The sequence below is a fragment of the Ictalurus furcatus genome, chromosome 16 (assembly GCF_023375685.1).
Source record: "Ictalurus furcatus strain D&B chromosome 16, Billie_1.0, whole genome shotgun sequence".
NCBI classification, from domain to species: domain Eukaryota; kingdom Metazoa; phylum Chordata; class Actinopteri; order Siluriformes; family Ictaluridae; genus Ictalurus; species Ictalurus furcatus.
The window spans coordinates 18,966,082-18,982,583 of NC_071270.1; the positions used below are offsets into that span (position 1 = coordinate 18,966,082).

Below are 16,502 nucleotides of genomic sequence, written 5' to 3' on the forward strand. Positions count from 1 at the left end.
TTTTTTGGCCTGGTGTACAAGTCTGTCCTCCCCAGAACCTCACATCCTCTCCCCTATCTGCTTGATGCCCTTAAAATTGACCATACTCCTTAAAACTCATTAAAACAACACATCTAGTCCTAGTACTGTGCAATCTATGTGCTTGTTGTGTTTTGCTTGCAGTGGAATGCTTGTAAAAATGGCAGAATTAGGTGTTTCCTCTCACAAACGAATCATTTCTAGTTTTATTAGTATCAGTAAAAACATATCTAATAAGGCAGTCAGTAATACATCATCTCTTCCTTTATTTAAAAAAAAACATCTTCACTTTAGCTTCTGTCCAAAGACTGAGTCGAGGATGAAAATAGCAACTCCAGGCATTTTAGGTATTTTAGACATCAGGCAACAGGATCTGAGTCTGTCTGTAGTTTTGTCACGACAATTTCAGCAACACCACTTCTAAAGAACTCATCTTGAGCCGCCTGTCCACTTCAACAAATAGATATTGCTCATTCTGGCCCTAAGCACAATACTTTTAGAGTTAAATAAGAATAATGTGAACATGTACTTGTCTCCAGGATTGTAAATCCAGTGTGCTTGTTCTGCTTGAATATATTTGAGTTTTATAGTATCTGTAATATCTATGATGTGTGACTGATTGTTATATCCTGTTTGGAGATGCCCAATTGTTCTGTGCATAACATGATCATGTTCTTAATGTATGTACTTTAATTTACCCAGCAGAATATCTTAAACGTTACCTGATCCCAAATCCCAATAGTGAGTGAAGGGAGAAAATAGTAACACAAGGTATAACAGAGGTCAGGCATGAGGATTTCAGCCTATGGGCAGTTTTAGCATGACAATTGAAGGAATGGTCCTTCAAAAAAAAGAACAAAAGATATTTACATCCTTGACCCACACCCCAATCTACTTTAGTTCATTAGAATTGCCCACCCACCCCCACTTTACTCTTGTGAACACATAATTTGCCCCAAGGCTGTGTGATGAGAAAGAGAGAGAGAGAGAGAGAATAAATAAATAAATAAACAAACAAACAAATAAACAAACAATGTGTCTGTTGAATGTGATCTTTGGCTGTTGTTACTTGTACATCTTTGGTGATGTACATCTGTCACCTGCCCCCTTTCCCAGAATAGTGAGTGAAAGAAATTGGCAGCAGCAGATATTTGAGGTATTTTCGGAGGTCAAGGCAAGAGGATCCCAGTATGCAGCTCTTTTTGGGAGTGAGGCTTTCAAACAATTTACACATCACTTACTTTCCTTTAGTATTTGTGATCAAGCATGAATGTGTATGTGTGTGTGCTGTATATAGTATATTTGGTTATGAAGTAGAGTGTTAGGATTATTATTACTTCTGCTCCTGTGAACCATTTTAATTAGTGCTCTCTGGTTTTTTTTTTTCTTCAAATGGAAGTAGAGAGCTGAACTGAGATTAGAATGAAGTGGACAGCAGTTTCAAGTTTAATGAAAAAGCCTTATTAAGAAATATCCTGGTCTCCCGATCAGTATGAAACCATTAGTCAGATGTTGAGAATTTCGACTACAGCCCACGGAGTAAACACATTATACATGTTGAATATTTGTGGTAGAGCTCAGGATTGGAAAAAGGTCCTGCAATGTATTTAAAAAAAAACAACATATTTAAAATTCCTGTTATCAGTGGAAATCCTTCTCACAGAATGTCACGGTACCAAGGATTGCATCACCAAATGGTATATTATTATTATTATTATTATTATTATTATTATTTTACAGTGATTTAGAAATTTGACATGAATCAGGTCTGGTGCAAGATTGTTGCCTGTCTGAAAACAGCCAACAGCCAGAAAATGTTGATTTACTCTTATTTATAAGTGGAAACTAAACCCAAGTGTGTAAATCCTTATAGCACAAGATGAGCAAGATTTTTCAAATGATTTCGTTAGATTTAGTGATTTAATGTCGATGATGGTTCTTACCTAATTACATATTAAAAGCATAATTTTAGAAGGGGGGGAAAAATACACTTGGGAAATCGCATTTTGAAGAGCGGCTCGATGGAAAACAAGCTATGATACATGGCGTCTTTCTACACAAATTCTCCACAGGGAAAAAGATCCTCTAACAGCTAATCAAGGACAAACAAGATGCATCTGTGTATCTTCAGGACACCAATGAGCAATACACTCTTATTACTGTCAAAAAACAGCACCTTTATTAAAAAGAAAAAGAAAAAAGGAAGTACACATACATGGTGAGACTGAAAATAACCACTGGATAACAGTGTAAATACATTTGCATACGAGGGAGATTTCCACATGTACTGCATTTATTTTTGAAACAATCAGTGCCACTTTACAAAGGACATTGAAAGAATGAAAAATGCCAGAAAATGTACATGTAAAACTCTAGCAGCATTTTAAAGCCCGATGGAAAGGAAAATACAGTTGCGTTTAAAAAAAAAAAAAAAAAGTAGTAATTGTTACTTAAAAGATTCACATTCAATGGCAAAAAGGTGGTATTTTTGCAGACACAACAGTGATCATTTAGTCTGATCATGTAAAACTAGATCACAAAGCTCTTGAACGGAGCGCAATACAACTCCAGCTTTAGCATGTTTCAAATCGCAAGTTCTGCGGCTCAGCATAGAGAAAAGCAAAATGGGATTGATTTTGTTTCCATGATAAATGATGCCCAATCTTAAATGACTTTGCTGCTTTAAAGCTCTGAATATTATCATTATTATTATTAAACTGTCACTTTAACTTTGCACTAGACTAGTGAATGCAGTAAAGATATGGTTCTGAAATAAGCATGGTGTTCAAATCATAAGGATCCGGCAGTGCATCATGGTTTAAAAAAAAAAAATCTAATCAGAAATAGTTCTGAACTCACTAACAGAGATCCTGGAAAACAAAAAGCATCGTTTTTTATTGAGAAGCTTTTTCTGTTTCAGTGCTAAAAGCTTAACAGCTCAACAGTTGCAATCCTCTAGTGTGACTTCTGTCGTTACCAAAACCCCGAAAGAAGGGGAAATAAAACAATGATTGCACATATCTGAATAATACCATTGCCAATCTAAAATGACCCAAGATTCTCAGCATTTATGAGTCATGCACACACAAACCTGTATTGTGGATGAAAAAGAGAGACAACTAATTGTTAGTCATATTGGTCCGACAACCTTTATATGACTGCCCTTTTTTCAAAGAACATACACATATTACGAACGTGTGAGTTTACTAGAACGGCTCAAACTGCAACAAAGTGTGCCTTTAAAACGGAGGAACCGAGACAGAGGTAGTCAGGAGTCAAAGCATGACTTCATGATTGCCTCGCGATCGAACTTGAAGTTAAGGAAGGACTTCGAGGAGTGAATCTGCTCGTACTCGGACTGCCCGTTCAAGCCACGCGTGTCACTCGCTGCATCTGGAGTAAAGAGAAGAATATCATTTGAAGAAACTCATCCGCAACAGCACTAATGAGCTTACAATAATTCTAAATCCGATGCATATCTGAGATGAGGCCATACATCTGTAATGAAGCTCAGATTTTGTATGTGTCAGTACATCATCCTTTGCTGTGTATGCACAGATTACTGCCACTACCCCCCCCCCCCCCCCCCCCCCCCACACACACACACACATACATACAAACACACACATTTGCATGGGAGACATTCTTCCCACTGACTCATTGTCAGGAACTTAATTAACATATAGTTCCTAAGCAGCTGGGTTCCATCCTACCATAAAACACATTGGGTCATTCCCATTTAGTATCTTGGTCACTAAACATTTCAGAGGCTCAGGAGTATAAAAGAAGGGGGGTTTGTAACAGAGTTTGCTGGTAACATCAAGGAAGTGGCTTTTGACATCAGAGGCTGCCTTTATGCCATTAATGCTATTACCATCACGTGTCAGACGTTGGTCAACATTTCTGCGAGTTACGTTTGTCTCCATTCTTTGTATATCTTCTTTTGTGACTTTGTTTAATAAATTCATTTATTAACTTTCTTTTTAATTAAACTTTCTTAAGAAAGTATGTTACATTAAAAGTGCATGACTTTATTTATATGGTTATTAGAAATAGTTTCCTAAGCTAAAGTCGTCGTATGTTAGACAACTTTGATGTTAGTCACCTTTAAGAAACATCAAATCTGTTGTAAAAAGTAGTTTTTATCAACTTAGACTGATTTCTAGGTTAAAACCCTTGCCTACTTTTAAAGATTTGGAGATCGTTGTTCATGCTTTTATTACCTCTAGACTGGATTACTGAAACCCCCTTAATGCAGGGATCAGTCAGCGACAATTATCATGTTTGCAGCTTGTACAGAAAGCCACAGCCAGGCTTCTGACTCGCACAAAAAAAGGGATCACATTACTCGTCTCTTCATTGGCTGCCGGTTCAGTATAGGATTGATTTTGAGATTTTATTATTGTTTTTTTAAAGCTCTTCACAACATGTCTCCGATTTATCTCACTAACCTTTTAGGATTTTATACATCGGCTAGGACGTCGAGATCGACAGATCAAATGTTGTTGGCAGTCCCTCGTTCTAAGAAAAAGTCAAAGGGTGACCGAGCTTTTACAGTAGTTGCTCCTAAATTGTGGAACTGTCTTCCGCATATTCCGATATTCGACAGGCGCCATCAATAGAGGTTTTAAGGTCTCAGTTGAAAACGTAACTTTTTAACCTAGCTTTTGAAGGAAGGAGATTTTGAGTACTTGTCTGTGTGTGTAGGCACGATAACGTTATTGGCTATTTGCGTGTAGGCATGTTAATTGTTATTTTTTATTATATTGCTCTTTATCTTTTATTATTTACTTTTTATACACTCCTCTTCTAAAATAATTGTGAAGCACTTTGGGCAACAAAGTGTTTTTAAATGTGCTATAGAAATAAATAAAAGTTGAAGTAAACAGGTTAAAATCAACGTCTGACAAGTTAATGTAAAAGGATAATGCTTGCAAGTTTAAGTGAAACCTGTGACAAGTAAATAGGAAAGGCGTAGGCTTGCACATTAACATAAACCTCTGAGCTAACAAAAATAATTGATTACTATAGGCTATATAATTGTGAGGCTGGTGACAAGATGTCTGAACTTAGAGAGAACTACTCTCTGAGGACAAAGGACTACTACGAGAACAAACACTCTCTAACAGAATTAGCATCTCCATCTGTATTAGCATCTCTATCAGAATTAGCACATCATGCTGAGTGGAGACTGGAAGATCCTGTAAGGCTGGTAATGAGATGTCTGAACCTGGAGAGAACTACTCTCTGAGGACAAAGGACTACTTGCAGAATTAGCATCTCCATCTGAATTAGTACATCATGTTGAGTGGAGACTAATGATAATGAGTCCTTATTGGTCAGGCATACATTACAGCACAGTGAAATTCTTTGTTCTTCGCATAACCCAGCATGTTAGCAAGCTGGGGTCAGAGCACAGGGTCACCCATGATACGGCGCCTCTGGAGCAGAGAGGGTTAAGGGCCTTGCTCAAGGGCCCAACAGTGGCAGCTTGGCAGTGCTGGAGCTTGAACCTCAACCTTCTGATCAGTAACCCAGAGCCTTAACCGCCAAGCCACCACTACCCCACTATCTAAGAGATCCTCACTACATCATTTCCTTCTTCCTCTGTCCTCACACCCAAGATCTATATGTATTCCATAACATGTTTTAATGTGAATAAGATGTTGACTATACATATTTGCTATCATACAAAAGGTCTCAGTATGGAAACTACAGTTTCATTCCCTCAACAGCAGTTCAAATAAAAATATTACATGCCGGTAAGTCATACCCTCCCAATGTCCCTCACTCATATTACCTCCTGTATGTAAATAAGGTACATCCTCCCACAAACATCAAATTACAATCACATACAGCACCATTTGGTGGACCACAGACCATCTGGGTATTTAGGGGACAGCTGGCCAAAGATTCGGGGAATCTGTAGACAGATCTCCCGCACTATTACTGTGTGTAGTTTTTCTATACCAGGTATACAAGTATTGTCTTTCTTATGTTTTGAATTGTATTGTAATGTAATGTTGAATGCGATTCTTTCTTCTTATTATTAATAGTAGTATTGGATTTGGATGTGTTCATACCTGGTTAAATAAATTATTAGACTTGATTATATTCTGAAATTATTGTCTCTAGTAGATTACGTTAAATCCTTGTTACCGCAAATCTGTGACCAGGTTAGTACAGGCTTAAATCCAGGTTTAGGTGGGGCATTGGGGCACGCCAACTGAGATTTTAGAGTCCAGGCTAACAACTTGGCTTTAAGTTAAGTGTACAGGCTCGATATGAAATTTCCGTTTAGGACAACATAAAGTTGATCGACCAAGTCTAAATAGGATGAAGTCTAAACCTCTGATTATTGTAATATTCTTCTAGTTAATGTGTACATAGGAAACTATGGCATGATTATATAAAGCTAATTTTACTTAGATATTATTGTCATGACCTCTGGCTAGGAATAACGTTACTATAAGTAAGTGTTACTATCTAAGGGGACTAAACAAAGTACTATTTAGGAAAGTGCAAGCATGGGGCGGCCATCTAAATAATATTAGTCAATTACCTCTGGCTAATGACCAAGACTGGCGAGTGTGTGACCGTGATATCCGCATACACGACTGGCGCGAGACTCTGAGCGACATGGAATCTCAATGAACGGGCACAACTTAAGGTATAGAATAAACTAGAATTAATCAAATGTAAAAGATCAAAAGCATCAAAATACAAATAACAAGGAAACAAATACAACATTACGGTTTTTACAACTGGAGTCAGATTTAATTTAAGAGAGAGTCAAGCAGAATTGGAATGACAAATTTAATAATCTAAATGTATTCACATCACTTCGAAAAGACAGAAACACGCGGGAATCCTTCTACCGCATCATTGGATACTGTCGTTGGACCAGTGAGTGAACCCCTACAAAATAAAAGCCTCTGACATAGGAACGTCATTTTAATGAAAGTTTAGCATGAAACGATTTTAGACTAAATATAATGAGAACACGGGAGGTATTATACTTCCAGCACTAACTAGAAGATTATCTTTTGGAGTCAGATAATTAATTAAATGGAGTCAGATATATAAATAATAAATTAAAATCCACATTGAACCTTTGGCTGCACCGATTTCCGTCTTTGGTCATAGGAGAGCAGTGGGCTAAATAATTAACCCTTTACATTTTAGCCCAACATCACCCTGGTGCTTTCTGGAGACCATGGAATGGTTGTTGATGCAAGTTGGGCTGGTTTGAGTATTTCAAAAACTGGTGATCTCCTGGGATTTCCATGCACTGCCATATATAAAGAGAGAGAGTTTACACAGAATGGTGCAAAAAAACAAAAAACAAAAAAAAAATCCAGTCAGCAACAGTTCTGAGGGTGGAAATGCCTTGTTGATGAGAGAGGTCAGAGGGGAATGGGATTGACCTGACAGGAAGGCTACAGTAACTCAAAGAACCACTCTTTACAACTGTGGTGAGCAGAAAAGCATCTTTAAATTTTTAAGGTGAACAGCAGCAGAAGACCACTTCGGCTTCCTCCAACAGTGGGCACCAGAATCACTGAAACAAAGTTGAAATTGGACCAAAAAAAAAAAAATGGACCTCTTTCATCAGCAAGACATGTAGAACTGCTGCTCAATGGATATTTTTTGTTCTTCACAGCATTTTGTGTAAACTATTTAGTGTTCTGTGTGAAAATCCCAGGAGATTTCTGAAATATTCAGACTAACTGTCTGGCACCAACAATCCAACCATGGGGAAAAGTTGTTCCTATGAAAGTGGCCAATAAGTGCATGCACAACCTGGCTGAAGTACCCAAGTCTGGACTTAAGGTGGCGTACCCTAATATTTCTAGATTAGGTGATTGAAACCTATCCTTTTTTAACAGATTTATCTGCTTTTAACAGCAATGTTGCAATGAAAATATATAATGGAATAAAACAATATTGCTTGTGTACTTTGCTCTGGATAATGGCATCAACTAATAAATGCACATTCTCTTTCTGCTTGGCTTAAGCTAAAGCACTCAAATCACCCATCCCTTTCAGTAGATATTTCTTATTTATGTTCAGAAATTCTTTAACGTTTACAGTTCTTGAAGAAACGAGATGAGCCTTATTATATTTGCTTTACTGGAGTTAACTGCATGAATTTACAATTATCAGAGTGATCCTGAGCCCAAGGACTTTTTAAAAGGGGTCTCCAATCTTATTTGCAAAAGACCAAAGTGGCTGCAGCTTTTCATTCCAGCCAAATAGTCTCAAGACCAAAATCAATTGATTAAACAAGTGAGATTAGGTGCGGCTCCTGAGGGGTTGGAAAGAAAAGCTGCAGCCAGACAGATCTTTGAGGATAAGACTGAAACCCCTCTGTCTTATAATGGTGGCTTAACTGTTAGGGACAATTTCCTTTGATTAGTCTACAACCACACGAACCATCTGGAGAAAAAGATTACACAGACTTGTGAAGTACAGATTTTATCATATGAAAACCATGGAATGCTGCCACTACAGGTCACGTGAATATTCACTAACACAACTATTTCTGATTATGTAAACTCGCTCATTTATTCAGTCACTGTAAACGTTCAAGCACCGTAACACTAGTGAATGTACCTGCTTCAAAGTTGTCTTGCAGTCTTCTGGGCTGAAGCTTCTTTTCTTCTCTCTACAGGAAAGTTGTCAGACAGTCATCATTGTTTTAGACTTATACAAACCATCCTCCAAGTTATCAAGAATGAATGAATGGAGAGATGAAATGTATCTGCTGTATACTGACCTCATTCATTCTTTTCTTTACATTAGGGGAATCCTGGTGCTTCCTTCCATTGCATTTCACATTATGGTTCTGCAAAAACATGACAGTAGCAAGCTTTATTGCTGAGTCCGTATAGGATTTCACACAGTTTTTCTTTTTCTTTTTGTGATCGTTGTGGCCAAAAATGCTTGATTTTGCTGAGGCTGTTTTCAGTTTTTTGTGGAAAACCTACTTGAATCGACTAAATTGCAACTGTACGAAATTGAACATTGCTTTCGTGGTGATGTTTGTTGGTAAATGAGACCTTTTAGCTGCACTCATGTTCAACGCATGTGAATTAAAGAGGGGTTTGGCTGAATGCGCGTTGTGATGACGTCACATGATGCGTCTTGGCCCAAATCTGAGGAAATTCTGTGGTAGTTCTGAAAAATTGCAAGCTCCTAACAATATTGCGGAGTTGCTCGATTTTGTGTTAATTTCTGAAATCACAAATCCTGAAGCTACTGTCTGTCCAAATGCCAAACTAATTCAGAATATCAAACTAATTTACATTACTACACATCACATTTACATACACAGCCGAGAGAAGAGAGAAACAGTGTACTGGCCCAAACTCATCACTACGGCAACACCGCCCTCTTCTGGTTATCTCCTGGAGAAGTACACTCACATTGAAATTTACAAGTTCACAACTGAGGATGTGGATATTAACATTCTACATTACTAGTAGCTCACACTGTAATCACATGATAAAGCAAGTAAAGTTATACTCTGAACAGAATCTTTGTTTATAGATGTTTTTTAATATATATATATATATATATATATATACAGTTGTTAACAAGTCACTACGAAGTTCATTTTTTTCAAAACACTTCATACTTGTCTCTGTATAAAACAGTTTAAGTACATCAGTTAATTTAATGACCAAAATGCACCACAACTACCACAATAACAAAAAATTAAAGAAAAAAAAACAAAACTTTTTTTTTTATCAAAACACCAGGTGTGTTCCTCTTCTAACATGAACACTGTCAATATAAGCACAATGACCGAAAAACACTTTCAAGTGCTGTCATTAAGGTAGGTACACCGTACGATACTGATTGTATCTGTAATTTGTTTTATTCAGTTTGATTTCATTTGTAATTGCTGACTGCGTATTAATTCTGTCGACCTTAATCTCACAAGAAAGGCAGCTGTGGCTGAGAAATCAGGAGTGATGAAATGGGAGTCGAAAACTTTGATGATGGAAAACGGGTGCGTAATTTTTGAATAAATAATGAAACGTTTAAATTGTTTTGCAACCGTTTGTGTATGTTTTGCCAGGGTGTTGCTCTGGTGGTTTATGACAGGAGCTGGCTATCGCATCCGGTCACATTTATTTCATACTGAATTTAAGTACTGAAAATATTTACAATATACACTATATGGTCAAACATTTGTGGACATCTGACATGTGAACATTTTGAACATCCCATTCCAGATTATGTCCCCCTTTGCTGCTATAATAATAATTTCCACTCTTCTGGGAAGGCTTTCCACTAGATTTTGAAGCATGGCTGTGGGGATTTGTGCGCATTCAGCTACAAGAGCTTTAGTGAGGTCGGGCACTGATATCAGGCAAAGAGGCCTGGGGTGCAGTCAGCATTCCAGTTCATCCCAAAGGTGCTTAGTGTGGTTGAGGTCAGGGCTCTGTGCAGGAAACTTGAACCACACCAGCTTCCCTTTGTGCACAGGGGCACTGTCATGCTGGAACTTGTATGGGGCCCTTAGTTCCAGTGAAAGGAAATTGTAATGCTACAGCATACACAGACAATTGTGTCTTAAATCCTATACAATTGTGTGCTTCTGATTTTGTGGAAGAACCACATATGGGTGTGATGGTCAGGTGTCCACAAACTTTTGTTCATATAGTTTACATGTTTACCTTTCATATAGTGTGCACTCATTTTTTTATTTGCCATTAAACATATTAAATATATACTATATTACTATACATAAAACTGGTTCATGGACATAAATGTAGTTCAAGGATATAAAAATCTGTGTAAACACAAACCTTGACTCTGAGAAAGTCTGCAAGCTCATATTGACCAGACTGACCAAAAGCTTTCTGCTGCTTGTGCTTTGTCCAGCCTTCACCTGGAGATGCCTCCGTTGCAATCTGTGAGCGCCTGGGCTTCGATCTTGGGAACAGACCGGTTAAAAACATTAGGCATACGTAATTATATTCACAAATCAGATAAACGCTGATATCAAAATAGAGACAATCTAATACCTTTCTGAAAATCACACACATGTCCAACTACAAAGTGTTTACAGTCCATGGTACATGTTCACAAGCCAGACAGAGTTTGCACACCACTGGCCAGTGTGTGGTTTTTTGATTTGTTTGTAGAAAATTATTTTCACGAACACACACAAGTTCTAATTCAGGAAAATCAAGGCTGGATTTCATTATGATCTTGTCAAGTAAAGAGCAAAACTATACTAAACAATCTTACTCACCGAAAAGGTTTGCATGGAGTGCTGCCATTGGATAAAAAGTCCTCATCACTGCTCGTTGATTCCAGTTTATTCTTGGCTATCCATTCTCTGAGCTGCCTGTGAGGAGAGTCGTGAACCAATAAGTATATTCAACTATGAACGCAATCACTTTACTGGTATTTATACTGGGAATAATAGCAAAAAAATATATAAATAGATGATACCTCATAAATGGTATTGCCATAAAAAACTTGTTAGGAGCCAGGCCAAGCTTGGATTTGGGGGTCATGTCATTTCTATGACATGGCAGTTTGTCAATAGAAAACCATTCAATGTTCTATTGAAAGTAAGAAAAGAAAAATGCTTATTAAATCACCACTCTGTTCTGAACCAATAACATCAATTAACTGCATTTTAAGTCACAGAGACTGAAACAATACTGCACCCTTATTTCTTTCCTGGTTTTGGGGTTAAATTTTGTTTCCTTTGGTACGCCAGGGATTATGTACAGTCGTGCAAGTTGATCTGTGATTTTCTGCTCAATGAAGGTGTCTTTGCAGATGCGGTCTCTTATGTCAAAACCAGTCTCCTCTAAAACCTACAGCAAATATACAGCTCATTAAAGAAATTCTTCAATTTAAAATCAAATTTACATTATTTGTATGGCTGCAACAACTAATCGATAATAATTAATAATTAAAATAATCGACAACGAATGTCATTATGGATTAGTTGGGTCTGTGACGTCACTGTGGATAACCCCCGTCAGTGACGTCACTTCACAATGGTGAAAAACGCATTTCTATGAATAAAACCCATCTGAAAAGCAACGGAGGTTACAGAGTGAGCTGCTGCGGGAAAAGTGCACGATCCAGATTGTCCAAAACATGAGTGTTTTACATTAAGTGCTTCAAACAAACTCGTAAGTGCATTAACGTGGCTCGTCCTGTCAGACGCTGCGGCAGATGCGTGTGCTGTTTGATGTGTTCCAGACATGTTTTCTTCAACACAGAAATGACATTTTTACATTTATATCCTTATCTGTAAATATTAGAAAGTCACGTCAGTATTTCCAGTTTACATAAAGCCTTGTCCTGACAGCGAGCGAGTCTCCATTAAACTTCACTGAACGAGCGCGAGTCCACACATGCGCGTCAATCAAACAGCGAGCGATAGAAAGGAAGCGCAATAACTGACTAACATATTCATTTTGATCAAATATGTTGTTTGATGCTATATTTAACGATATTTACAAACAAAAGTCATTGTGTGTTTTATGAGAGCAGTAACTGTAATGGGGTTATAACATGTAATTGTATAGAATTGTAAGAAGTGTCATATGTTTACAGAAAAGAAACATGTTACTGTGTTGAGATGAGTGAATGTGTGTTACTGCAGAACATTCAACCTCTTACCAGTTAATACTAAGTTTGTACTTTTGTTTTTCTTTTTTAGCATTTTAATATAGTGATTTAACTTCTGCTTTACAGCTTGTGGACACTCAGTTGTGTTTTTGTTTTCAAAATATAATGTTAATATTTTAAAAACTCTTTTGCACAATGTATAGCATAGCCCATATAGACACATTTAATACCTTTTTCATAGCCTTCAATTTGCACAATGTTTGCAGGACAACATCGGGCAAAATTGGAATTGAAGAAATAATCGACAGTTTAATCGATTATCAAAATAATCGTTAGTTGCAGCCCTACATCCTTTTCTAATATAGTTACGTCGCCAAAATATGTTTGTGGTCTAAAGTTTATTTATGACCAATTGCATTTAAAATAAGTGAAAATCTGGAAGTGAACCTTTACTCAAAACATCAACTGAGCATTACTAAGCCATGCTATACTTTTCTTCCAGCACCAAAGCATTGTGAAGCTCTTCACTGGGTTCATTTACCTCTCGTACAGCACAATCATGGGGCGCCTCATCCTCGTTGACTTTCCCTTTAGGAAAGCCCCATCCTGATTTGGCCAGGTATCCCTGCACCAGTAATACCTACACAAGTTGCATGCAAAGGTTAACAGAGCAAGCTTTCCCATAGATACTTTCTGACTGCTGATAAAAATAGATCCTCATTAATTCTGGCTGTAACACTCACATTGTCAAGGGTTTCATCCAGAATAATTGCACCATATGTAGGAACGCCCATTTTGTACTCTTTCCATTGATCTAAAACCTTCTGAACATCCTCGCCTTGGGGAAGCAGGAACGGACAGTGATTAAAAAGTAAAAAAAAAATAAATGTTAAGGAAAATTAATTAGGCAGTCATTAGAGATTTGGGGTGTGGCCTATGTGCTGCTTACCAATCACATGGTTCTGTATTGTTTGCTTTTGCTCTTAATTACCAAGTGACCATACCATGTTAAAATAAATGACATAGTTTTGTACTAGGTCTAAGGGATGACATCAGCCAAACATAACATGGATTTTATGCTGTGAATGTGTGTGAGACATTCACTGACAACTACAAACAACAAATATGTCACTATCATACTACTGATGTTCCTGTAAAGACTGCAGAGTTTATATTGTTCTCAAAAGCATGTCAGTACCAGATAAGTACAAGGTTTTGACCAATATCCAATCAAAGCTCTATCTGTATTGTATGAAAAGAAATGCATTTGTAAAACCAACTCATATAGGTCCTATTTGGCACATCGTGAACAATTCAACTTTCAAACTCAAGAGCATCCTCCGTTTAGTTTTCTTTTAAATGATTAAAACACAATTTATTTTAATTTCTGAGTGGTGCTAAAGCACAGAAGGATATCAGCTTTGGCAAAGTCCCTTATCCCACACTGAGGTAGTCCTGGTGTATTCTGCACATAGAAGTCCAGGTAAAACCAATGGGCAAGTTCGATCTGGAAGCAAACTCGGATGGCGTTGTCCCTCTCTTCACTGGGGATGTGGAGGATGAAGCGACTATAGGAGAAAGACATCAGCACTGAACAATCAGACCTGGCAAACTTGTCAAACAGTTCTCATATGTGACAGTGGCCTGCAAAAAAACAGTCCGATGTCCTTCTGGCTGAAATTTGGTAAAGTGTCATTAAAAAAAAAAGTTTTCGAAAACCAAATAATTTACCATCACACCACCATCAGAAATTTTAAGAAAAATATATTTCACCAAAAGAACACAAACACTTCCACTTTGTCTTAGCGTCTGCCTACAAAGATCACATTGTTTAAAGATCCAATTTAATAAACGCAGTGATTAAGGCAGTCAGTCACTACCTGTGTGTGCTTTTCTCCAGATTATATCAAGTTTGTAGATAATTACACGTCACGACGAAAGGAACAACATCCTAATCGATTCAGTTTGTAATCAGAAACTGGCTTTCAAAATGTCTGAGATGCCTCTGCACCATCACGACCATAAAAAAAAATTAAATAGAGACGAATGCTTACAAACTCTGAACAAGTGACAGCGAACAAAAAGTTTCAAATATTAGTAAATGAGCTAATAAAAAGACATCACTAACAAGAACTGTAATCAACAGTACAGAAAGGACTGAATTAAAGAGCAATTACTTTGGCACTGATATACATGACAGAGATTAGTGGAGCGAAGAGATGACCTTGAGGTGTTTAAATGTCATGATTGACTTTTACCTCAAGTGATAAGACAGAGACTGAGGTAAATGATGATGATAATCAAAGTGAGAACTTATTTTGCAACTATTAAATTCATTAAGATTTGGTCATGTTGGTTTGCCACAGGTCGGTTATGATGTTATTAAATGTGGAGGAGAAACGTCTTCTGGTGGAATAGAAATGAAATAATCTTTAAATGCAATTCTCTCCCTTTCCCTTTTGTTGCGTAACCACACTTTAACATGCTAGAACCTTACTTGTGACTGAGATGCAAATAAAACTGAACCATTTGAGTTCATGAAGATCATTTTGAGAACTTTATCCCATAAATGAACATTTGAACATGTGAAGGTTTTTCCCAGACTGTGTTGCAAATGTGAAAATGTTGTTAGGGCCTACAGTAGATTCACTTTGATCAGTCACTGGATTACATAAAGAACCACATTATCTATAAAAACGGTGTAGAAAAGTTTCACGGGTAAACAATATTTCAGCACAAAGACAGAACGACTTCCGCTTCTCATCAATGATTACTTCACTAAGTTAATCTTCTCTCATCAACGTTAGATAGCACTCTTATCTTATCTCGATGAAGTTTACTTTGCCAAGTGTGATACTTTTATTTAAAAACAAACAAACAAAACAAAAACACCCACATATGTGCGAGAAGTAAGTGTTAAACTGGCGGCTAGTTTGCTATCTCTGGCATTAGCCGCTGTAGCCTGTATTTCAATGGTCTGTGAGTGATAAACAGTCTGGGTAAACTGGATTAATAAGCGCTGGTGTGGTGTTTATTGCAGTGTGGGCTTTTTATTATTATTTATTTATTTATTTATTTACTTTTTACTGGCTGTAAAAGAGTTACTTAAACTACGCAGCTACCTGCAGAGGTCGTCCAATACGCCGTTGGGAATCTCCCCTCGTTTTGTCTCCATGTTAATGAGGGTAAAATCATACCGAACTAGCAAAACTGCTTAGATGAAAACAAACAGTGCAAACCAACCGCACGCCCTTAACTCGCACCGCCGCGACAAAGAGACGTTGCCATGTCAACTACAAACTAGGTATTTAACAAAATACAGGAAAACGCCGAAAAAACACCTAGCTTGTTCATTTGCATTTGTTACGACGTAGCTAGCTGAGTAGCATCAGCTAAAAATATTGCCTCGCTCCTCGGCGGGACTTCAGGAAAACATTTTAATGTGGGAGGGACATTGTGCTCTAAGGACCAATAGCATCCTATACCGGGGCTAACGAAGAGTTATCAGCCAATCGCGTCGCTTCTTTGTAAGTGACGGACATGAACAACCAATCGAGATGTAGTGCATGGAACCCGCTAGCACGTTCGGCTGGCCTAATGCGGAAGCGTGTATAAAAACATCAGCTGGGGCTGTGTTTCATATCGAATACTTAATTTTAGAGTGTACACAACTATACAGTACAGTGTGCTCAGAAATGTATTACATGTAAAAGCATAACGCTGTTTTATGTTATTATAATTGCCCAGTAAATGACGCATGGATTATAAATGCATATAAATATAGGAATATATGAAATACTAGTTTATACGTATACAACCATACAATATACAAGATTCGGTTAGTGCCACACAACAGTGTTGGTGGTAGCTTG

General features: G+C 37.5%; 1 protein-coding gene across 2 annotated transcripts; it reads right to left on the reverse strand.

The window, feature by feature from the left end:
- Positions 1-1,850: 1,850 nt before the first annotated feature.
- On the reverse strand, positions 1,851-16,213 carry dcp2 (decapping mRNA 2). Of its 2 annotated transcripts, none has more exons than XM_053645808.1 (11): positions 15,753-15,808; positions 14,047-14,198; positions 13,374-13,501; positions 13,172-13,270; positions 11,712-11,864; positions 11,491-11,603; positions 11,288-11,383; positions 10,839-10,965; positions 8,798-8,866; positions 8,635-8,686; positions 1,851-3,411 (listed from the first exon to the last, which is right to left on the reverse strand). In XM_053645808.1, exons 1-11 carry the CDS (start codon positions 15,803-15,805, stop codon positions 3,287-3,289), a joined length of 1,167 nt encoding a protein of 388 aa, XP_053501783.1. In that variant the 5' UTR covers positions 15,806-15,808; the 3' UTR covers positions 1,851-3,286. The 2 variants fall into 2 exon arrangements, with proteins under 2 accessions (XP_053501783.1, XP_053501782.1); XM_053645807.1 differs by lacking the exon at positions 1,851-3,411 and adding an exon at positions 3,628-7,309 and having other exon boundaries at positions 15,753-16,213.
- Positions 16,214-16,502: the final 289 nt, after the last annotated feature.

Excerpts from the sequence above, each read along its gene's own strand:
- dcp2 (XM_053645808.1), bottom strand. The coding sequence starts at position 15,805 with ATGGAGACAAAACGAGGGGAGATTCCCAACGGCGTATTGGACGACCTC. Across the intron at positions 13,271-13,373 it reads TGGATGAAACCCTTGACAAT|GTATTACTGGTGCAGGGATA; the intron begins GTGAGTGTTACA and ends CAACTTGTGTAG. Across the intron at positions 8,687-8,797 it reads TAAAGAAAAGAATGAATGAG|AGAGAAGAAAAGAAGCTTCA; the intron begins GTCAGTATACAG and ends ACTTTCCTGTAG.